Source organism: Rhinoraja longicauda, chromosome 1, assembly GCF_053455715.1.
Source record: "Rhinoraja longicauda isolate Sanriku21f chromosome 1, sRhiLon1.1, whole genome shotgun sequence".
Classification (NCBI taxonomy): domain Eukaryota; kingdom Metazoa; phylum Chordata; class Chondrichthyes; order Rajiformes; family Arhynchobatidae; genus Rhinoraja; species Rhinoraja longicauda.
The window spans coordinates 114,953,197-114,978,673 of NC_135953.1; the positions used below are offsets into that span (position 1 = coordinate 114,953,197).

Here is a 25,477-nt window from a genome sequence, read left to right on the forward strand (position 1 = left end):
TCGGCCCTTCGAGCCAGCCTACTCGTGAGGAGTCTTCAAAGAATCGTAGTGGATCTCGGCACGTCGCTGAGAAATTAACCGGATTGAAATTTCTCGGCGACGGCTGGCTTGTTGCCAGGTATCGTAGCTTATTGCGGGCGCTGTCGCATGCTGTCCCCAGGTTTGCTAGGTTGTCACAGATGCATTTAGAAGCACGTAATATTAAAATAAGTAAAGTCATTTGAAGATACCATAAATTACTTGTGTTTAACCAATTTATTTACCGTCAGGACATTTGACAGGTAGATTGGTGGCGACAGTTTGACGGTCAGGTAAGCGTGGGAATTTTTGCGATGTTTATGGCCATCAGCGATTACATTTAAAGCAGGCTCCCAACCCAGATATGCAACCCAGAAAACAGATATGCATCTCCCGTACATTTTCAAAGAATGCCCACACTCCACACAACAATCCATTTAACTACGTTTAAAATTAAATTTCTTAATACTGCTATTAGTAAACTGGAAGTCAATCCAGTTTATGCCTTGTTACCATGAAGCTTGGTTTTCAAGTAACCCAGGCAAGACGTTATATTTCAAAACTCTCAAGTAATTACAGACTTGTCAGTGATTTCAGCGAAAATTAGGACGCCGGAGAAGCATTGATAACTGATCTGAATCTGAATGCATATTCAAACCTGCAGTGGGAAAACAGCCCAGTGTTGGTCATTGAGGAGCAAGAGAGGGATTCAAATACTGCAGGCAAAACGAGAAGCTGCACTGCAGTCCGAGAAAGAAAGAAGCAGCGGGATGTTGACATCAAGCATGTATTTTACCAGCCAGCATCTTGCTCATCTTTCTGTAATAGCTATCAAACGATGGAAAAGACACTGACACTTTTAAACATCACGGGCATGCAAATTAAACTAATGCATTTATAATGACAGACAGTCTTGTTCAATGCATCAGATCATTTACTCTTAAATATAGCTATGAACAATTGTCATATGACATTAGTTACACTTCTACTGAAAACTGTTGGATTTTAAATCATTTATCTATTGTGTTATTTAATTTATAGTTGTAGCCTGATTGCTGTATCATTTAGCTATCATTTTGTTTAGCTGAGTTGAACAAACCAAAGTGGATCTCAGCAGAATATTGACAGTCTGCCACAGCTTTCACTTGTACAGAACCTCTATAAACTAATATAAGCTCTTACATAATCCTAATTCTGCAAAAGCTAAACAGCATGATACACAAATTGATTTACCGCAGACTTTTTCAATTGTGTATTTTTGCATTAATATCTTGTTCTTTTACACAATCTTTTTCTCTTCGCTGTCTTGTATAATTTATGTATAATTTATGTGTAATTTATGCATAACTTACATGTTGGGCATTCTCAGAGTCTATGTGTACATGCTGCTGCAAGCAGAATTTTCATTGTGCTTGTACATTAGTGTATTTCTGCACACGATAATAAGCCTGACTGACCTTGACCTTGAAAACAAAAAAATCATGATGCTTTAAAACTGAAATGAAAGAGAAAATGGTGGAAAAACACTGCAGTTTAGGCAGCATCCGTGGAAAGAGAAGCAGTTAAAATTTCAAATCGAAGATTCTTCATTTGATTTTTATTTCTTAAAGTAGCAATACTTACCAAGGTAATTTAAAGCATAAATAGATCTGCTCAGTCTAAAATAACTTGTTTCTCTGTGGCCTTTCCTATTTCAACCGCATCTCTTTGCTTTAGTAACCAACACCCTAGTCCATACTTTCATAATTTTAATATTTTGAGACATACACAACCCTTGCAGGGCTTCACAGGGCAAATGTCCTGATGTTAACCATGGCTGGGGATTGCAGATCTAGAGGTGATTCTGTCAACGGCGGGGGTGGTCCACACCCTGTCACGATGGGTTGTGGTCACTCGTCTCCCACTTGATAGGATGGATGCACAGTGACATCCAATCCTGGGATGCTAGAGGCCACAGTTCTGTGACCTTGTGGCTGCAGACCACATGTAGCTGTGATGTATCTTTGGTTCCAGCATGCAGCGAGCCATACCTCCTCACTAGGTCCCTGCTGGAAACACCTTTGATTGAGCGCGATGGTGGCCAAACCGGCTGGCCGAGAACCAAGGTTGTTGAGAAGGCCAACGGAGCAAAGAAAAACCGGGATACCAATGACCCCACAGTTATGCTGGCTGCAGGCCTACTGTAAGCGATGCGCTACACCAATCCTTGGTTCCATCTCAGGCACGACACCGATAGATGGCTTGACAGCGGCCATCTATGATCAGTGGTGGGTTCCCGGTTTGAGATACGTGCTTCATGGCTGAAGTTCTTGTCCCTCGCTATGACATGGGAGTTGCCGTTCTTTCTTTTTTAAGATCAAAGGCTTGACAGGGGTGGGTTGGTTCTTTTGATCCCTGGCATTTGCACACCACCGAATTAGACCATCGTGGACGGGCCATGGAAATACCCCAAAACGGGTGACAATCGCGTGATGACCTGAGATTGTCACTTTTCAAGTAAAGGGTTGATCTTTCAGGATTGGGCTCAGGAGGAATTTCTTCACCAAGGGAAGTGGACCTTTAGAATTTTCTACTCAAGAGGGTAATGGAGGCCCAGTGGCTGAGTATATTCAGAGCAGATATTGATAGATTTTTGGAAAAGAGGTTTTTCAAGGGATTTCAAGTTAGTGCATGAAAGTGACCCGATATTACCAAATGATGCAGCAAGCACAATTGACTGACCGGCTTATCCAGAGTCCGAGAGCACGGAAAGAGGTTCGGCCCAAGTTCCCCTTCTGGACCAATGTGTCCCATCTACACCAGTCCCACCTGCCTTTGTTTGGCCCATATCACTCTAAACATTGCCTATCCATGTACCTGTCCAAATGTCTTTTACATGTTGTTATAGCTTCAGCCTCAACTACCTCCTCTGGCAGCTCATTCTATAGTAATCACCCTCTGTGTGTGAAAAAGTTGCCCCTCATTCCTATTAAATCTTTCCCCTCTCACTTTAAACCTATGGTTCTTGATTCCCCTACCCTGAGTAACTCTTGTGCATCTATCCTATCTATTCCCTCACAATAGACCTCTATAAGATCATCCATCATCCTCCTATGCTCCAAGGAATGCAATCCTAGCTTGCCCAACCTTTCCCTTTCATTCAGGCCCTCTAGTACTGGCATCTTTTGTTTCTAATGTTCTCAAAGAGCTGTAGGTTCAGTTTGTCATGCATATGTAAAATAAACATTAATAGATTTTTGGAATCAAGAGGTATAATATAGTAAAGTGAGATGGAGGTTAAAGACAATTGAAAACTTATAGAGATGTCAGGGACTAAATAGTCTGCTTCTATATCTCATGTTCTTATCAGACTTCTCACTACTTACTCCATCACAGGTCATTTACCTGGTCCTGTGATATTTCTTTCACTCTTGTTTTATTCGAGAGGATTTTTAAAACTCTCTTGAAAACTGGACTATCACCTCTGTGTAAACTTGAGGATCTCCAATATCCAATTTCTCCATACCTTCTATCTAATGTATTATTTTTGTCCCTATAATAAAATATTACAAGCACTCTTGCTACACACATAGAGTGTTGTGTAAATGCATACAATGGTCACTGTTGCTGTATCTGACAATTATAATCATCAAATCTGGACTTTCTGAAATGCATCCCTATCAACCAAGCCCACAATATCAGTGATAAACAGACTCCCATTGGAAAGGAAGCAAACGTTTTTCAAACTGAAAAGATCTGAAATACATTTTATTTCCTTGTCATTTCATCCTAATTTACTGACTTTTCCCTGAGTATCCCTGAGTGTCGACAATATGCTGTTTATATTGAGTGTTGATTCCATGTGTTTTCTTGGCCATTGATTTAAACCAAGTTCATAAGTAAAGATCAGTTTTTATTACATCACTTTATCCATTTTATAAAGATTCAATTTTATTATTGTATAATAGAATCTATATATACGGGATACGATATCCTTATATGGGATATATGGAAATATACACCGATCAGCCAAAACATTATGACCACTGACAGGCGAAGTGAATAACATTGATTACCTTGTTACCAGTCAAGGGGTGGGATATATTAGGCAGCAAGTGAATAGTCAGTTCTTGAAGTTGGGTCACTGGGTCAGAGCATCTCTGATACGGCAAGGCTTGTGGGGTGCTGCTGGTCAGCAGTGGTGAGTACCCACCGACAGTGGTCCGAGGAGGGACAAACCACAAACCGGTGACAGGGTGTTGGGCGCCCAAGGCTCATCGATGCGCGAGGGCAACGAAGGCTATCCTGTCTGGTCCAAAACAACACAAGGTCTACTGTGGCCAAGTTACAGAAAATGTTAATTGTGGTCACAGGAAGAATGTGTCATAATACACAGTGCATCGCACCCTGCTGCGTATGGGGCTGCACTCGGAGGACCAACAGCATATTAGGCAGGTGGTCATAATGTTTTGGCTCATCAGGTCATAATGGTTTGGCTGATCGATGTACATATGTAATCTTATTTATTAATTTTTCACTGCTATAGACTTTATTTTAAGTTGAGGATATGCAACAAGGCATGAAAGATATATCAGGTTAGAGTTAAGTATAGTCTATTATTTAGCATTATTGAAAAGGGAGTTTAGAAGCACTAGATGATAATATCCTTGGATTTATCAGCATGGAATGAGGAGTTGGGCAAGCAGCATAATGAGAACAGAAGAACTGACAGCTTCCATTCCACATACAATAAAAATTATGTCTGATCTGTCTAAGGCACTAAGGCACAATACTTTTCCACTTGATCCCAATTTTCTTCTTCTCAGATAGACCCTCGAGATGAAGGATCACTTGCTTCCACTTTAGTTCTATGGATTCTGAAGTGAGTGATGAGCTCAATGTGGGAGCTACTGACTCTTCCACAGATGCAGCAGGTAGTTGCTACTAGGAATAGACGGGATGCTTCGTCAATATGCTCCTTCTGCTGCTTACAGCATTTCTGTGTTCTCCTGGTGCATTGGCCTTGAGGTTCTCAATGCCATTCCAAATGATTCCTATACTTTTGATTAAAGCACCATCTCCGTTGATTAGTTGAGAAGTTAAACATTCTTTTAATGTTTGATCAAAGCTCTGTATGGCTGAGAAATAACTGGCATTGTGTAAATAAAAATAAAAATATATGATTATAATTGAGACAGTGAAAATAGAACCTTGGGAGAGAGGCTGCAACTAAAGATAGAAATGTATTTTGATGACAGATAACAGGACATTCTTCTCTTGAAGTCCAGGGAACATGTGGAATATTCTTCCAGCTGGTGCCACCAAAACAATAATCATAGTGAGACATATTTAAAAAAATTGATGTTGTGTCTGATATTCTTAAATCACCTTGGATAGAGAAATGAAGACATGTGAAATAATTTTTTCATTATCCTGTGATGCAAGATATGACTGAGGTAATAACTGTGACCCATCGCCAGTTACAACAAAGAGCAAGTGCACAAAATATCAATTATCTGTTTTAAGCTTGGACAATAGCACAAAGGTGTTCAATTCAGTGGGGAAAGAAAAGCTATTTTTTTCATTCTCTATTCTATCTGCTTTGAAATTTGATCAGTGACTTTCATACAGGTGCCTACCTTCATTAGCTAAATTCTTCAAACATCAATAATATCTCAACTGTTCCCTGATTAATTGATGCTCAGTGCTGTATCTGCAAATTGCAAATGGCGAGTTTCTGACAAAGGCAATATTTTCAGTGCTAATTCATCCTTGATGGTTTAGATAGAATGAAAAGTACTTGTACAGATGAATCACAATTGTGATTTATTTTCTTTATTGTACCATCACTCAGGGAAATTCTAACAAATACGTAACAAAACAGTAAAGAGTAAAACAAATGCAGAGTAAACACAAAAGTGATGCAGGGTGATTACAGAACTTACAAATGGCAAGTTTAAAATGTTATTATAGCATTTTTTTAAAGCAAGTTTTTTGCTGGATTTTAACATGCACAGATGAACTTAAAGGGATGGACATATATGTGCAAATTGTTTTATCCAACAACACCAAGACTGCTGGAGTTGCAGACAATGAGGAATGTTGTCAAACTATACAGTGAGATATAGATCAGCTTCAGAAATAGGTTGGGAAATAGCCGATGGATTTTAATCCAAGTAAGTGTAAGGTATTGCACTACGGAAGGTCGAATGTAAGGGGAAAATATAGTTCATGGCAAGATCCTGATCGGCACTGATGCACAGATGAAACTTGGGTCGAAGTCCATAGCTACCTTGAAAGTGTCTACACAGGTAAATAGAGTGGTAAAGAATGCATATGGTGTGCTTGCCTTCATTGCTCAGGGCATTGAATATAAGAGTCAGAAAATCACAATGCAGCTCCATAAGACACTGGCTGGGTCACATTTGGAATATTACATGCTGTTCAGGTCACTCCATTATAGGATGTGGAGGCATTAGAGAGGGTGTAGGAGGTTTATCAGAATGCTGACTGGATAAGGGAATTTTAACTGCAAGGACAGAATGGACAAACTTGGATTTTATTTCTCCGGAATGTGAAGGTTGAGGAGGGATCTGATAGAAAGATATAAAATTATGAAAGGCATAGATAAGGTAGATAGTCATAACCTTTTTCCCAGGTTGGAAATGTCAGACTAAAGGGCAGAGCTTTAAGGTGAGAGTGGCAAAGTTTAAAGGAGATGTGTAGGGCATTTGTTTTCAGAGAGCAGTGGATGCCTGGAATGGTGAAGGCAGATATGCTTGTAGCGTTTAAGCTTTTAGATGGGCATATGAATATGCAGGGCATAGAAGGATATGGATCATGTGCAGGCAGATAAGATGAACATATCTTGGCTTCATGTTGGATGCAGATATTATGGGCCGAATGGTGTGTTCCTCTGCTGTGCTGTTCTATGTTCTATGTCTTAAATCAAAGGCATGAGATAAATGTAGTAATGATATAGACAAGTTTAACCTTTAAATCTTGATCCATTTCACTCTCCATTCTGCTCTGGATACGAGTCTACAGCTTGCAATCATTTTGAAAATTTCCTTTACATAATGGATTATATAAAGCAAACTTTTGAACCCTGTTTTGGGGTGCTCTTGAGGCGCAGTTCGCCTGAAAATCCACGAGATGTTGCTGTCGAACGCTATTTATTTTTGCAGAAGGGGTTTCGTTTACCAACTGAGTTATTTGCTTATTGAGGACTCACATGACCCAACCTTCCAAATAATGTGCACCGATATAAAGGGAGGCGCTATCCATCCCAGATCGCTTGGAGGCAGATAAGATCAGCAATTAATTGAAGGTGACCAGGGAGTAGATCTTCATTTGACCCAGTGCAATGAGCGACACCACTGTCTGAAGAGTCAGTCTGAAGAAGGGTCTCGACCCGAAATGTCACAATTCCTTCTATCCAGAGATGCTGCCTGCCCCGCGGAGTTACTCCAGCATTTTAAGTCTATCCACTGTACTGTTAGGCTGGAGAAATCGGGTGGTTGTTGTGGAAGGACTGTGGCTTCGTCAGAAGGTGGGGGCGAGACAGGGTCAGGGTAGAAAAGCGAACCATTTATTTGTTGCTTTGACCCTCCCTCCCAATCAGTCAAACCCTTCAGAAAACATGAAATAAACTAAAACCTTCTCGGCAAGATAAAAAAAAACGTTTAAGACACAGAGCGTGCGAGATATTTTAGTTCTGGGGGCTCAAGCAAGTGTTATCCTGGACTGTACACCTTGAGATGGGAAAGGGGATCAGAACAATGAATGAGACCAGCAATGCGATGGTTTCTCCAGAGGAGGAACAGGTCAAAAGGTGCAACTTTGCCTGCGTTTAATGTTCGACCTGGGCGGCTTATTGAAATGTGTTTTTAGGGGTAAATGGTTGCCTCCCAATAACTTAAGGACGACACCTCTTTGTGAAGTTGAATGTGGGGTTCCTCCTTCTCACTCTGTCTGGGCGGGTGGAGGTGGAGGAGGAACTGCCCGGGTGGGTGGAGGTGGTGCGGGTGGAGGTGGAGGGGGGTGGGTGGAGGTGGAGCGGGTGGAGGTGCGGCCCAGGTGGAGGTGGAGCGGGTGGAGGAGCGGCCCAGGTGGGTGGGTGGAGGTGGAGGAGCGGCCCGGGTGGAGGTGGTGCGGGTGGAGGAGCGGCCCGGGTGGGTGGGTGGAGGTGGAGGAGCGGCCCGGGTGGAGGTGGTGCGGGTGGAGGAGCGGCCCGGGTGGGTGGGTGGAGGTGGAGGAGCGGCCCGGGTGGAGGTGGTGCGGGTGGAGGAGCGGCCCGGGTGGGTGGGTGGAGGTGGAGGAGCGGCCCGGGTGGAGGTGGTGCGGGTGGAGGAGCGGCCCGGGTGGGTGGAGGTGGAGGTGGGTGGAGGAGCGGCCCGGGTGGAGGTGGTGCGGGTGGAGGAGCGGCCCGGGTGGGTGGGTGGAGGTGGAGGTGGGTGGAGGAGCGGCGCGCCGCCCACATCTGTCGCTGTTCCACTCTGATAGGAAGTCATGGTGAAAGACTGCGTCTTGCTGGCCGCTGTCTCGCTGCTGTCTGCCATTCAGCAGGGTAAGAGTGTTGCTTACAGACGTCGCCTTCTCTTTCTTTAGCGATGCACAGCGCTGGTGTAAACTGGACTACCTCCACTCGTGCCAACGTGAAGCACCTGAAGGAGCCAGCCCAGGGTCGAAGTCTCGCAATGTTAACACCACCTGACTTCGAGCAGCGAGGCACCCCTTTGGATGGCTTTATTGTCTTTCTTTTCGCTGGCCAAATTGGCACCGTGGTGGTTTGAATCGCCTTCCCTCCCCAAGACTGTAGTTTTTAAAGAGGGAGCTTTAATAGGAAGTAGACGATGTACCTACACCACTGTTGTGTGTTTTGCAAGACGAATAAACAAAGCACACCGCTCTTCGGCTTGTTGGGTGCAGGACTAGGATACAACAAAAATAGTTTTAGGATGGATTTTTGGTAAATCATTAGTTTAAACCACACCAAACTTTGGACACCATACTCTGGGAGCTGGACAGGGTGCAGTTTATCTGAATTGTCCCAATGATATCATGCGGCTGTCAGATTTGTAAGAGGTTGTCAAATTTTGTACAGTTTTAACAGTCATTTCTGACCATCTTTCAAGTGAATTAGATTTGAGGCAGACAGATTTAAAGTGGCTGGAAGATGGGAAGAAGAGTTTTGGGCAGGCGCAGACATTGAAGATTCTGCAGAATTTCATAATTATTTAAAATCGATGGATTTGATATTGTGGGGGAAAAAATCTGATCTTTGATCATCAAAGGAAACATGTAAGGTAATTGTCAAAGATAAAATTGCAGATTTATTTTCTCTACTTAGTAAGTTGTTACAAATTGGAATATATAAGCAGATTAAACAGTAACTTTTAAAAATGGTTTGAATATATATTTGAAAATGCAACAAATATATACAGATTGGGAAGCTGAGGCTAGTTAGTTAGCCCCTTGAAAGAGATGAGGGACTTTGTGTGGAACATTACTGAAGATGGACACAAAATGCTGGAGTAACTCAGCGGGACAGGCAGCATCTCTGGATAGAAGGAATGGGTGAAGTTTCGGGTCAAGACCCATCTTCAGCATTTTATGTCTAGCTTTGCCATATCCCAAACCTGAGTTTGTAGTCTTGTATTTTTGAAACTTTAAAATCATTGTCCAGGTACTGTTAGAAACCTTCATTTTTACTTAAAGATTTCTATCTCCCTCACCCTTTCCAACATTCATCTCCAGACCATGCCCAAATGTTGGATTGAAAAAAATATTCAACGGTTCCCACTAATCAATGTAGTTTTATTTTTGAAAATGTTGACTTGTTTGTGAAGGGGAAGAGGTTTTCCTGTCAAGGCAGCTGATAATGTTACATTTCACAATTAAATCTGTCCCAAACCTCCCTTTTTCCCCTCAAGAAAGGAAGCCCAGCTTGGCCAATCTCTGCTTATAGCTACAATTCTCCAGATTTCTCCTAAATCTTTTCTTGATTCCCTCTGGTGCTTTCGGATCCTTCCCCAGCGTGGTAGCAAGAATTGTGGTATTTTAGTAGGACATGAGGCTTGAAATTATATTTTATATGAATTTAAAATCTAGTGTCTCTTTACCTAAACTCTTTGCATGAGATGACTAATGAAAGGGTGGGAAATGTTGTAGAGCAGGTTATCTTATCATCCCACATTATGTTGTCAGAAATGTGTGTAATCTACCCACCTCTTAGCCTTTATTAGAGTGTCTTTGGCAGGGAGTGCCACATTGAAAGTAAAGTTACTCCCTTGAATTGTTAACCATAACTACCTTTAGTTTTGCACATTTAATGTGCTAATTTCTTTCTAGTTTTAATAGTGAAATCAGAGGGAATTCCCTTAAAGAAAATATTGTCATCAAAATTATAATCTCGTAGAATATCTCTTAAAAAATGAATGATTGGAAATATTCTGAGTTATTTATTGGTTGTGTTTTAGCTTCATGTTTTTGGACTCAGTAACTGCTCAAGGCAGAACTTGATGTTGAAATAGATGTTGGATTGACTTCATACATGAGGTATTTAGACTATAAATCCCAGTTTAAATTCAGATTAACACTTATTTGAGCATCTTATTTAGTTCAGTTTATTATCAATTTAGTATATTATTGAAAACCGAGTTGCAGTGAAAAGGTTTTGTTTGTATGCTGTCCAGTCAAAGAAAAGATGCCATCAATGTACACTGGGATGTGCGACCTGCTTCACTTCCTGGTCATTCACAATCTTCTTGTCTTGCTGACATTGAGGGATAGGTTGTTGCTTTGGCACCAAATTACAAGGTTCTCAGTCTTCTTCCTGTACTTCGTCCCATCAACATTCGATATCCGGCCCACTACGGTAGTGTCATCTGTGATGTGTCCTCTTTAGATTCTTCATTTAGATATGCCTTCAATGAATCTAAGAGTTTCATTTCTTGTATTTAAAAACAGACGATAGTCTTTGGAAAAAATCTTCCTTACATGTGCCCCAATTTTTTCTGTCCTAAATTGCAACTTGTATTTCCTTGTTTCTTTTAGTATGCTGATGTACTTAGAAAAAGTGTTGTGGCTTAAACTTGCTCTTTTAAAAAATCTTAATATTGTGTTATTTAAGATTATCTTTCAATTTGTAAGATTACCTTTCAATTAAATTATTCTATCCCCATGGAAATCGGATGTTTCAAGCACAGAATCAACTTCGCTATGCTTGAATGTTTCCCCTATAATGATCCAAAGTGCAAAAGATTATTTGATGTTAAATGAAGGACAGACAGGAGGTAACCACAATTCCTGATCTATCCTATTACCATCTGTCAGATGTCATCTCTAGCAAGGTGCCACGTGAAAGGTTGCTCCACAAGACCTCATCATATGAGGTCAAATGTGTTAATGTGGAGTGAAGATTTGTTATTGCATAGAAGATTGAGGGTTTGAATAAAGGTTTTTTTTTTCAGGTGGAAGGAAGTAACTAATGGATTGGCCCTGAGATTAGTTCTTGCCTCAATCATTTATGATGTGGAGGTGGGGGAAGACTATAAGTAAGGAAGTTTGCTAATGAAATGACAACAGGTGAAAGGGTATGTTTTGATGGGCATCGTAGGAGTCAACAACATAGATTAAGTGGGCACAAACTCGGCAAATGGAGTTTAATGTGAGAAAATGTGAGGTCATGCATTTGATATGAGGAATTTAAAGGCAGACTATTATCTAAATGGAGAAAGATTGCAGGTGAACAAAGTACAAAGGGATCTAGGTGTTCTTATACAAGAATTGCGAAAATGTTAATAGGAAAATAAATGGTATATTGGCTCTTATTGCAAGAAGGTTGAAGTTTAGAAATGGGGAGGTACTGTTACAATTGTACAGGGTATATATCTGGAGTGCAGTCCACAGCTTTGGCCTTATTTAAGAAATAATGTATTAGCATTGAAGGCATTTTAAAAGAGGGAGTCACCTCATTGCAATATATAAGATCCTTAGTGGACATGGCAAGGGTAGATGTTGAGAAGATGGTCACAAAAAGCTAGAGTAACTCAGTGGGTCAGGCAGCATTTCTGGAGAAAAGGAATAGGTGGCGTTTCGGGTCGAGACCCTTCTTCAGACTCAGGCTTCTTAAGTTTGAAGAAGGGTCTCAACCTGAAAGGTCACCTATTCCTTTTCTCCAGAAATGCCGCTTGACCCGCTGAGTTACTTTTTTTGTCTATCTTTGGTTCTTTGTCTGTCTTTTGTCTATCTGCAGTTCCTTCCTACACATAGATGTTGAGATGTTTCCACTAGTTGGAGAGTCTGAAATGAGGGGACATTGTTACAAGGTCAGGGCGTAGTCATTTAAAACGAGTGTACATAGGAATTTCATCACACGCAGGATGGAGAATCTGTGGAATTCACCACCAGAGAGCTGTGATGCTGATAAATTGCAAAACACTGCAAATTTATGTGTCAAGGGTCATGGTGTTAACAACGATGTACTTTGATCACATTTTTAATTGCTCTTCTGGACTTCCAATTTTGAAATCTCAAAACAGAGGTTTGTTGTCAGTGATGCTATCTGTTACTTTAGGAGAGCAGCCTTGTGTGATTCTGTCTTGGATTTTTTCCCTTCCCTTCTTTCTAGGGAAAGTGCAAAACCATTATTTGGCATGTCATAGAAAACATAGAAAATAGGTGCAGGAGTAGGCCATTCGGCCCTTCGAGCCTGCACCGCCATTCAATATGATCATGACTGATCATCCAACTCAGTAACCTGTACCTGCCTTCTCTCCATACCCCCTGATCCCTTTAGCCACAAGGGCCACATCTAACTCCCTCTTAAATATAGCCAATGAACTGGCCTCAACTACCTTCTGTGGCAGAGAATTCCACAGATTCTCATCTCGGTCCTAAAAGACTTCCCCCTTATCCTGAAACTGTGACCCCTTGTTCTGGACTTCCCCAACATCGGGAACAATGTCTACGGAGCCTGTTAACTTTTCACAAGATGAAAAGGGAGCAATCCCATGATCTTCACTGTGTGCTCCAGTTTTAGTTTAGTTTAGACATATAGTGTGGAAACAGGCCCTTCGGCCCACCGAGTCTGTGCCAACCAGCAATCCTCACACTCTAACACTATCCTACACACACTAGAAGCAATTTAAAATTATTCAAAGCCAATTAGCCTACAAATCTGTACGTCTTTGGAGTGTGGGAGGAAACAGGAGGTCCCGGAGAAAACCCACGCAGGTCACGAGGAGAACGTACAAACTCCGTACAGACAGCATCGGTAGTTAGCATTGAACCCGGTTCTCCGGCGCTCTAAGGCAGCACCTCTATCGCTGCACCACCGTGCCACCCTAAGTTACTTGGTTCATTTGCATATTTGTCTAATTGTTATTGTGTTTGCAACATAAAGCTCTTGTAATTACATATTAATTAAGAAAGACCCCACCATCACTAGATATGCAGATGATTTTATGTTGACATTAAGATGGTGTATTTGGTTTTCTCAGCACTAGCACTGTTTACCATCTCTTCGGATAAATGCCCACAGTGAAAATGCTGTCACAACATCCTTATTCACCCATCAACATCTCCAAAGAATCATTGGAGACGCATGAAACTACAGATGCTGGAAAACACAAAAGTGCTGGAGGAACTCAATGGATCAGGCAGTGTCTGAGGAGGAAATGGACAAGTGATGTCTGACGAAGGGTCCCGACCCAAAATATCACCTGCTCATTCCCTCCCCATATTCTGCCTGACCCAGTTCCTCCAGTATGTTGTATTTTGTCAAAGATTTAGTCTTTGTGAATGAACTTGGATGGCTGACTACCCAACTGTACCATCACTTTCAAACCCTGCACTCTCTTCCAGTAATACCTTTAGTTTAGTTTAGAGATACAGTGCGGAAACAGGCCCTTTGGCCCACCGAGTCCACACCGACCAGCGTTCCCTGCACATTAGGCTTGTATTCACTGGAGTTTAGAAGGATGAGAGGGGATCTTATAGAGACATATAAAATTATAAAAGGACTGGACAAGCTAGATGCAGGAAAAATGTTCCCAATGTTGGGGGAGTCCAGAACCAGGGGCCAAAGTCTTAGAATGAAGGGGAGGCCATTTAAAACTGAGGTGAGAAGGAACTTTGTGAATTTGTGGAATTCTCTGCCACAGAGGGCAGTGGAGGCCTAATCACTGGATGAATTTAAGAGAGAGTTAGATCAAGCTCTGGGGGCTGGTGGAATCAAGGGATATGGGGAGAAGTTGGGCACAGGTTAGTGATTGTGGATGATCACAATGAATGGCGGTGCTGGCTCGAAGGGCCGAATGGCCTCCTCCTGCACCTATTTTCTATGTTTCTATGTTTCTATTAACACTATCCCTCACACAATAGGGACAATTTACAATTGTACCCAAGCCAATTTGCCTACATAACTGTACGTCTTTGGATTGTGGGTGGAAACCACAGATCTCGGACAAAACCCACGTGGTCACGGGGAGAATGTACAAACGTCATACAGACAGCACCCTTAGTCGGGATCGGACCTGGGTCTCTGGCCCTGCAAGTGCTGTAAGGCAACAACTCTACTGCTGTGCCACCGTGCTGCCCCTGTGGGGTACATTTCCTATAAGAGTGACTGTGCTACCATCTTGAATTTTCAGGATCAATATTCTTACTCCTGAGCTTAAGCACCCACCCGTGTTCTTCTTGAAACCAGCAACATATAGGGAACAAACTTGTGGGGCTCTGTTGTATTAGTTTAGACCAATCAGTCAGCTTGCTGGCCTGTCCACAAATATTGCTGTGTTGGTATTGGCATAAAGTTAAGTAACCGATACAATTGATTGTTTTGATTATTTAGATTTATGCTGGCAATGGGTTGCATCCACCATGTTGAAATCAGATGTAAACGTAACAAAAAAAAATCCACAGACAACACGGAGTCAGTAAATATTGTGCAAAAAGAGTTAGAGTGGTAGAAATAACTGACAGCCAAGTATGAAGGTACATTATTAGATTATGAGGTATTTAATATGTGAGCAGGTATGAATTTTGTATTTGGAAAAACCAGGAACAGCAGCTGCTAGTTTACAAAATATAGACACAAAGTGCTGGAGTAACTCAGTGCATCAGACAGCATCCCTGGAGAACATGGATAGGCTTTGGGAGAGATTATTGGAAATTGGATAATTTGGGAGAGATTATTGGAAATTGGATAATTCAGTTAATTTGATAGTTCTATCTATGGACATCTGAAGGACTTTAAGTTAACCCGCAGAACAAATTCTGTATTATGCTGTCTGCAAAGGCTGAAATATTTTGTTGAAATCAGACAAAAGATGTTGCTAACTTTCAACAGTACCGCCACATCCTTCTCCGTTTATTCAATCCATTGCACATTACTATATTACGAATCCTTCTGAATCTGCAGGATATGCTGGTTGAAATGTGAAAAGACCCAAAGTAAAAAATTAAGAGTGTACCAATGTGTGTGTTGCGATCCTAATCTACGATTTGTTATCAGATTATTTTCAAGGGTCTGCAGTGACATAGTGCTGCAGTACTACATGGTGACCACTAGATGTCCTACGTGGACTGCTAAATTGGTCTTGGCACCAATAAAGTGAGCTCCACAGTGGGATCATTGACCATGCTAATTGCTTGGCTTATCTCTCCTTAATATTTGTGGGCTGGATCGTTAGTTAACGGCACACTTGCCACAAAGCTGAATTAGAAATGAGCAGGAAAGCACCAGATCCCATTGTTTGTGCAGAATCAGCTTGGACAGATGTAGGAGTGAGCTAAATGATTTAGAAATCCTTGGAGAAGGGGGGTAACATTTTGGGAGCATCCCTGTTTCTGTTTGCCATTTAATGACATCTGCTGAATGAATATATATGTCCTTTCTGTTTTTTTGGCAAGTAATGAGGTGTGGAGAAGGGTGAGGGCAGGTTCAGGCTTGCCCATAGCTCACTTCCATTGCCTTCACTACCAAAACTGGTGATACAGAGTTTGGGAGCAGTGTTGGCTTCCTTCAGTTTTTTTTGTGCTGTAAGGTGAATTACCTCATTTGGAGATGAATACTGAGCTGCAGACCAGGACGACCCAACACGATAATCTTTGTTATTGGTTTATTAATTCTGGACATTACAATTTATCTCTGTGCATTGCATCTCTGTGGTATTTAGGCTAATTAGGTTTCTCTGGCCATGCATTCAAATATAACAGCAAAATGGAGCTGATTTGCCTCTTGCTCTTATACTTGTTCTTCAAAACATGTGGTCAGGTTGTTGCATTAACAAAATGTTCTGAAATTTGCTTCAAAATGGCTTAAAATGTTGTAAGCAAGACAGAAAAATATGTTAATTTTAATGCCTAATGCTTTCTCGAGTGACACATTTGTTTTGAAAGTTGATAACTTCAGGGTTGCCTTTCAAAGGTTGCTTGTCCTTGTAGATGGCACTGTTATCTAATTGCCTGACTCTGCTTCTGAAGAGTTCTGTCGCCCAGCTAGACAGCTTCAAAGAAAGTCTCTCTTATAGAATCTTATAGACATTGCACTCCATCTATTGCAATCCCTTCAGACACCATCTTTGCTTGCACTACCTGCACCTGTGTTTAACTATGGAATCACAAAATAAACAGGCTATTTGAAACATAGATCTGACTGAAATATGTTGGTAAGCTGTGAAAAGTTTTATTACTATTGGTACTGTGTGCAATTTATTTAAAATTTTATGTAATCTTTGAAATGTAGCTTTTTAAATTTCATTGCTGAAATGCCAGCTGTTTTCTTTTTCCCCATAATGCCCATGGATTAACATTTCCATTGTGCATGCAGCATACTTTGCAGTGCAAGTAGGAAATGCCAGGATGAAATATAAAGTGATGCCTCCATCAGTTGCAGGATCGCCTGATTTTGAAAGAATTTTCCGTGCACAGTAAGTTTATTTTCATTTGCAACAGTTTGCATTAGCTCTGAATTGACCAAATAACTTTTTTTTCCCCATTTTATTCTGAAATGAGATTGTTTTCAGTCTTTGAGTTACTCTACTTTTCACATCTCTAAATTGCAAACAAGTTAGAGTTTGTATGGCACAGAGACTTCCACCCATCATGTCTGTGGTGACTTTCTGCCCATTTACATTTAATGTTATAGCATTTTACCATATCCTCCTTTGCCTTCCCTGTTCAGGTGCCTGCCAAAATGTCTAAAAGCACTAATTATGTCTGATTTCACCCTGGCCACTGGCAATGAGTTTCAGCTATCAACTGCTTTCAGTGTAAGAAAAAGCTTTCCCTTCAAATCCTCCCTAAAACTCCATCCCTTCACCTTAAAACTATGGCCTCTTGGTTTAATAACCCCACATTAGGAAAATAATTCTGGCTATTAGAGCTGTACCACTCTTAATTTTTACAGGCCTCTATCACCCTGCAGCCCTCTTCACTATAGTGAAAACAAGCTTAGACTATCCAATCGCTCCCTGAAACCAAACTCCTCAGATCCAGGCAGCATCCTGGAGAATCCCCTTTGCATTCTCTCCAACACAATCTCATCCTCCCTATAGTGTGGCAACCGTAATTGCGTACGACACTCCAAATGCAATCTAACCACTGTTTGTAAAGTTACAACATGTTCCAATTGTTATATTCTTATGAAGGCAAGCATGCCACATGCCTTCTACATTACTTTATCTAAGTGTTGCCACTTTCAGGGAGCTATCAACTTGAATCCCTAAGTCTATACTCAGCAACATTCCTTATTGACCAACTATTTACTATATATATATATATATATATATACACACACATAATCAGAAAGTATTCAAACCCCTCCACTTTTTCCACATTTTGTTACATTACTGCCTTATTTTAAAATGGATTAAATTCTTTTTTTAATCATCAATCTACACACAATACCCCATAATAAAAAAGTGAAAACAGGTGTTTAGAAATTTTTGCAAAGTAATTAAAAAGAAATAACTGAAATATCACATTTACATAAGCATTCAGACCCTTTACTCAGTACTTTGTTGAGGCACCTTTGGCAGCAATTACAGCCTCAAGTCTTCTTGGGTATGAAGCTACAAGCTTGGCGCACCTGTATTTGGGTAATTTCTCCCATTCTTCTCTGCAGATCCTCTCAAGCTCTGTCAGGTTGGATGGGGAGCATCGATGCACAGCTATTTTCAGGTCCAGAGATGTTCGATCGGGTTCAAGTCCGGGCTCTGGCTGGGCAACTCATGGACATTCACAGACTTGTCACGAAGCCACTCCTGCATTGTCTTGGCTGTGTGCTTAGGGTCGTTGTCCTTTTGGAAGGTGAACCTCCGCCCCAGTCTGAGGTCCAGAATGCTCTGGAGCAGATTTTTATCAAGGATCTCTCTGTACTTTGCTCTGTTCATCTTTCCCTCGATCCTGACCAGTCTCCCAGTTCCTGCTGCTGAAAAACACCCTCACAGCATGATGCTACCACCACCATGCTTCACCGTAGGTATGGTATTGGCCAGGTGATGAGCAGTGCCGCTTGGCATTAAGGACAAAGAGTTCAAATTTGGTTTCATCAGACCAGAGAATCTTGTTTCTCATGGTCTGAGGTTCCTTTAGGTGCCTTTTGGCAAACTCCAAGCGGGTTGTCATGTGCCTTTTACTGAGGAGTGGCTTCCGTCTGGCCACTCTACCATAAAGGCCTGATTGGTAGAGTGCTGCAGATATAGTTGTCCTTCTGGAAGGTTCTCACATCTTCACAGAGGAACTCTGGAGCTCTGTCAGAGTGACCATCGGGTTTTTGGTCACCGCCCTGTCCAAGGCTCTTCTCCCCCGATTGCTCAGTTTGGCCAGGCGGCCAGCTCTATGAAGAGTCCTGGTGGTTCCAAAGTGCTTCCATTTAAGAATGATGGAGGCCACTGTCCTCTTCGTGATCTGCAATGCTGCAGAAATTGTTTTATACCCTTCCCCAGTTCTGTGTCTCGACACAATCCTGTCTCAGAGGTCTACAGACGATATCTTCATGGTTTGGTTTTCGCTCTGACATGCACTGGCAAGTGTGGGACCTTGTATAGACAGATGTGTGCCTTGCCAAATCATATCCAATCAATTTAATTTACCACTGGTGGACTCCAATCAAGTTGTAGAAACATCTCAATGATAATCAATGGAAACAGGATGAACCTAAACTCAATTTTGAGTGTCATAGCAAAGGGTCTGAGTACTTATGTAAATGTGATATTTCAGTTATTTCTTTTTAATTACTTTGCAAAAATTTCTAAACACCTGTTTTAGCTTTTTTATTATGTGGTATTGTGTGTAGATTGATGATAAAAAAAAATAATTTAATCCATTTTAAAATAAGGCTGTAACGTAACAAAATGTGGAAAACGTGAAGGGGTCTGAATACTTTCTGATTGCACTATGTCCTCTCTCTATTTGTCTTGCCAAATGCATCACCATGCACTTGTCAGGAATAAAATCCATTGTCCAACACTCCTCCAACTTTCCATCTGATCTATATCCTGCAGTACAGTGCATTTGTATTTAAATTAAATATCAATTTAGCTTTATTAGCTTTAAATTATTATTTATTAAAACAAATAATTAACAAGGTTTTTAGAGTGGAGAATACTACTGCGGTAAATCCAGATTGGTGGTACACAAGGTTTATAATCAGCACTGCCATTTCACAACTGTGGTCCATTCAGATTTTCCAGCCAATCTGGCTAGGCTAGAGTAGGTTTTATGTTAGAGAGAGTTGGCATTAAAAAAAAAAAGATTAAAAATGTATACATCTTCCAAAAGTAGTATACTCCCTCAAGTTAACTGTTTTCCTATTTAAAAACAAGCACTCTGATATATTTTCGATTGTACAAAGTAATAATCAGATTATTTTCAATGTTTTTTTTGTTGCTTCCCTCGATGGTTATCAGCACCATGGCAACTTTCTGCTGTCTGCGCGCATTCTTGATTAATGAATCTCAGCAGTAAATTCTATGTAGCTGCTTAACTGCGGAGCACATCGCAGCTGAGCTTGATACTGTTCTGACAAAATCTCCACACACACATGCATGTTTAGAAATGGATCAATTGACACAAGTTTTAAAGCATTTAGCATGGAAACATTGATTTTACCTGAAGTTGATCATATTGGGTGCAATCTGGGTGAATTCAAAACCTTTGGAAAACTGGGCACTTTAGGATCTGCACTAACATGTCTGACCTTTGATTTCACATGTTTGACACTGAATTTTGCAATCACTACCAACAGGAAGTGAACCTTCTGTATTGATAGAACACATGTCATATGACAGTCATAGAAAACGAGCAAAAGCAGATCGCCATTGAGAAGTGGTCCTGATTCCAAGACCAATATATTGCACATACCATCTTTCAATCATATTTAATAAAGCAATTGTTATTTGCTCCATTAATGGTTACAACCCTTTTATTTTGTATAGGTCAGTGCGATGTGCTATAATTTCTGCCTCATTGATCATCCTGCATCTCTCAGTGCATAGAACCTTTTCAAACTGGATGATTATGTTGGACTTGTCCACACACATGGAGGACCTTCTCCAGTCCCATCCACCTGTCTGTGAAACCTATGTTCACTTCACATTCCAGTCTGTGGCTACATCCTGTGTTGTACTAAACCCCACTGTATTTTGTTTATCTCTCCCCTTCCATCTCTGCTTTCTATGCAATGAATTTATCAAGGATAAAATATCTTGAGTTATTTCAGAGAGATGGAATGAAAGAAAAGATGCTCTCCCAAAGGGGGCCACATGAGGAAATTGACCATACATTATAGCAGTAGAGCGAGGCAAGATGTGGTTTAAAGATGAACGGAGGATATAAATGGAGGGATTTGGACATAATTCCAGAGGGTGGGGGTCAGGGAGCTGAAACCGTGGCTGCCTGCGATAGGGTGAATGGAGGAAGGGAAGGAAACAGAGCAGACATCATAGTTGGAGATGATTCTAGCAATGGGAAGAATTCAATCCATGAAGGAAATGGAGATCAAAGCATATCAAGAAGGTAATGGTCAAAGCCAAATGGGATTTAGTACAGCAGAGGATGCAGTCACAGACTTGAATGTGAAGTGAACATAAGTTTCACAGAAAGGTGGGATGGGACTGGAGATGGAATTAGTTGATCTTTTGTGATGCAGATTAAGTTGGAAGCTAAAATTGGGATTGAACAGCAGGCTGTATACAGCTTAAAACTTTATCAGCAGCATGACTATTTGTAAGGATTACGAAATAACTTTTCTTTTGGTATCACCGAAGGAAAACTCTAATTTACCTACTCAAAGTAGTGGGGAAATAGTTGGCTTTTATTTGCTTACAGCTGTGATCTTTGATTGCCAGTAATTAACATCTCAATGCCTTTCTTTTAATTGAGTCATATCCATATAATGATACGGTGCTGGTAAATAGTTGGGAACAAATCTTGAAGTAACACGAGTTATTTTCGCTGGGGCATGAATCACTTGTGTGCAACTGCACTGTGATGGCTGCTTTCCCAAATAAAACAAGTTGAATTTAACAATTGAGGGTACATTACCTACCTCTGATAAATACATCTTTGACCACTCTTTGCAAATTTAACTCGCATCTGCACGAGGGTTGTTCATGGCAAAATAAATGTGGAATTCTATTCTGATCTGACTGCTTCAAGAGGGAATACATTTTGATATATAATCTGCAAAGGTCAGCAATTAGCTTTTTCATAAATTGCATATACATCAGGCTGTGGGTTAATATTATTCCCATCTCACACGAGTGACAACTTGAAGACTACTTGTGGTTTTCTTTCCTTTGCCCCATCTTGATGCTGTCTGATCTAAGTAGGGAGGTGGGGAGGTAATGATTAGAGATATCGATATTGTTTGGGTTTTGTAATTCTGTTCAAAGCCTCAAACGCATTGGGAGATCTATCTGGATAAAGTGGGAAATGATCCCATTTACCCTTCTATTTCTTCCTTGGGTATGAATAATTTAGTAGTATTGCTTTAATTGTACTGGTCCTGTGGGGGCTTGAATGTAAATGTCAATCAAAGCATTCCCAGTGGTCACATTCAAAGAGCAACTTGCCTTTCATGGCCTAATTCTTTGCAACAAATGAACCTTGCTTAAACTGTAATCTCTGTTAAAATACAGCAGCCAATTTGCACACAGTATGCTTTTCCCCAACAACAGTGATGACAATGACCAAATAATCTGATTTGGGTAGGTTGAGTGAGCAATAATATTGACCAGGACACTGGAATGCATCATGAATTGTTTCCAGAGGCTGGTCATGCCGCACATCATCTCCTGCCTCCCAGATGGCCTTGATCCACTGTAATGTGCTGCCTGCTGCAACAGGTCCATAGCAAACGTTCTCTCCCTGGCCCAACACTCATCCATGGATCATTTGAATTACAAGATTGCCTACATCTATTGTCTGCAGCTCTGCCTTCAACTCCTTAATTCCAACCAAACACATCTCCAAATTCTTGGACCTAGGACTAAGCAATCCCCTCTGCAAATGAACCCTTGACTTTCGGACCCGTAGATCATGATCAGTACAGACAGGTGACAACACATCCTCCATGATAATTCTCAACACTGGTGCTCTGCAAGGCTGTGTCCTTACACTCCTGACTGTGAGGCCAAATTCTGCAGTAACTCCACTTACAGGTTTGCAGATGACACTGATGGTAGGGCAGATCTCAAACAATGATGAGAGCGAGTGCAGGAAATAAATGGAGATTAGTGTGGTATGAAGAACTACTCTCCCGTAGTGTCAGGAAAGCAAAGACCCTGGTTGTGAATTTGTGGAATTCTCTGCCACAGAGGGCAGTGGAGGCCAAATCACTTGATGAATTTAAGAAAGAGTTAGATAGAGCTCTGGGGGCTAGTGGAATCAAGGGATATGGGGAGAGGTTGGGCACAGGTTACTGATTGTGGATGATCAGCCATGATCACAATGAATGGTGGTGCTGGCTCGAAGGGCCGGATGGCCTCCTTCTGCACCTATTTTCTATGTTGTAGACATCAGGAAATGGGGTGGAGCACACGCCTCAGTATCCATCAACCGTGCTGAAGTGAAGATGGTTGAGGAATTTAAGTTCCTAAGTGTAAATATCACCAACAATTGTTCATGGTTCAACCACATTTACCAATTTCCACATATCAACATAGAAAACATCTGATCCGGATGCGACATGGCTTGGTATGGCAGCGGCTCTGCCTAAAACTGTAAACCACAGCCGCCTGCTTCCTTCCCTCCCCACTCCCACTCTCCTGACATCAACTCCATCAATGCTTCAAGCCGCCTCAGGTAAGCAGCCAACATAATCTGGGATGTGTCACACACTGGGCATTATCTCCCTTCTCCTGTTGGGCAGAAGATGTGAAAATTTAAAAACTTGCACCACTAGGTTCAAGAACAGCTTCTCTGCCGCTGCTATCAGACTCTTGAACAGATCTCTCATATATGAGAGATACATTTTCCAATCTTTTACCTTCTTGTGGCCCTTGCACTTTTCTATAATCTGCACGTTCTTTATAGATGTAATGTTACATTCTGCACTCTGTTTACTTTCTCGTTTGCACTTGCGTATGGCATGATTTGCCAGGATAACATGCAAAGCAAAGATTTTTACTATATTTCCGTACGCATGACAACGATGTACCAATACCAAAGTCAACTTTTTTCAAAATGGCAACATTGGCACTTTGTATGCCCTTTGGTGAAGGCTAGTGAACTTGGTCTGATGTTTCATCTAACCAAGCGCCGTCTCAATAGCATAGCACCCACCCAGTACCAAGCATAATCGTATACTCCTAAAGATTTGATTAGGCATCAAATCAAACTTCAGAACGAACCCCTTCATGCCCTGGTTGTGGAAATGTCAACAAAACAATTGCAGGTTTTTTAAATTTACCTCGCTGTTTTTGAGTTCCCAGAATAAATTAGCCACCAGTGGAACCATCCTTTCCACATCCACTCTATCTATGCCTTTCATTATTCTGTAAGTTTCAATGAGGTCCCTCCTCAACCTTCTAAACTCCAGTGAGTGGAGGCCCAGTGCAGTCAAACGTTCATCATATGCTTACCCATTCATTCCTGGATTAATTCTTGTAAACCTCCTTTAGACCCTCTCCAGAGCCAGCACATCCTTCCTCAGATATGGAGCCCACTGAGTACCACTGAAGAAATTCCGAGAATGAATTTGTACCTTCAGAAGAAGAGTGAAACTTGATCGGGTGAACTGTTTAAGCAGTTTTAAAGAGTTATTTTTGGTAATTTAATGATTGTTCTATGCTTTAATTTGTACAGGCAGAACTCGGTGGAATTCTATCCTCCGTTCCTGATTGTGTTATGGATTTCTGGATTGTTTTTCAATCAAGGTGAGTTGTAACCATTTAAAAGTGATGAGTTTCTTGAGGAAAAACTTTTTCAGTCAGAGAGTTGTAAATCTATGGAATTCTCTGCCTCAGAAGGCAGTGGAGGCCAATTCTCTGAATGCATTCAAGAGAGAGCTAGATAGAGCTCTTAAGGATAACGGAGTCAGGGGGTATGGGGAGAAGGCAGGAAGGGGGTACTTCTGCTGCTTGATGGTTGTCATTACTGACACCAGGCTTTTAATTCCATATTTATTTAATCATTTGAATTTAAATTCCCCACTGCCAGAGTGGATTCAAATACATGCCCCTGGTTTAATAGTCCAGGCTACTGGTGCTAGTACAGTGACTTTACCATTCGACTTAACCATTCCAATACTGTATCCAGTCTTTTGGGTACTAGGCTCAAGATGGGATTAACGTAGATGGGGCATATTGGTCGGTATGGACAAGTTGGGCCAAAGGTCCTGTTTCCATGCTGTATGACGCTAGGATGTGCAATAGAGCAGAATTTGTACACTGAGCTTGTGCAAGGTGCTTTTGGTTGTCATCTCTAACATTAGGCACAGTTTCACAGGTCATTGAAGGGAATGGTGGATCATGACGGTGAGAGTCAGTGGCAGGGCTGGAGCCAATCTCTAGAGGTCAAGTAGGGTGGGGTTGGGTCAAGAAAATGATCAGGAAAAGTAGGCTAGGGAAGAAAACCAAGAGGTGGTCAGTAAGGCAAACAGTTACTGCAGCGTTGGGATTGTACACATTGAAGTGGGTGGACACATTGAGTGAATGTATCAGTGGGAACAAACATAAAGAACATAGCTGGACCAAGCTAAATGGCTAGTCAAGGTATGGTTAACCTTTAATTTCCATGAGCTTTTATCCTTTCATGATGTTGAAGCATTCAAACTGAGATGGAGCTTAACCAACAGTCATATTGCTTGATAAACTACAGTTCTTAAGACTACAAGGCCATTGTTAAATAGCCCCGAAGCAGAGTACACCTTCTGATTAAAGATTGTTGCAGTATGCAGCACAAACATTGTCTGCATTTTGCAGTTTTGCGAACGTGTTGACAAAGAAAATGATGCACCCTGATTACA

The 25,477-nt window shown here is 41.3% G+C and overlaps 2 protein-coding genes across 2 annotated transcripts in view; one reads left to right on the forward strand and one right to left on the reverse strand.

Annotated features, from left to right (window-relative positions):
• The window catches only part of ndufc1 (NADH:ubiquinone oxidoreductase subunit C1), a 442,230-nt gene that overhangs the window by 232,279 nt on the left and 184,474 nt on the right, over positions 1-25,477 (reverse strand). The gene's annotated exons all lie outside the window — the stretch shown is intronic.
• The window catches only part of mgst2 (microsomal glutathione S-transferase 2), a 31,891-nt gene continuing 14,872 nt past the window's right edge, over positions 8,459-25,477 (forward strand). The window contains exons 1-3 of the mRNA XM_078411958.1: positions 8,459-8,566; positions 16,835-16,934; positions 24,316-24,386. Of these exons, the coding sequence (XP_078268084.1) occupies positions 8,509-8,566; positions 16,835-16,934; positions 24,316-24,386 (229 nt within the window). The 5' untranslated portion in view covers positions 8,459-8,508. The remainder of the gene's footprint in view (positions 8,567-16,834; positions 16,935-24,315; positions 24,387-25,477) is intronic.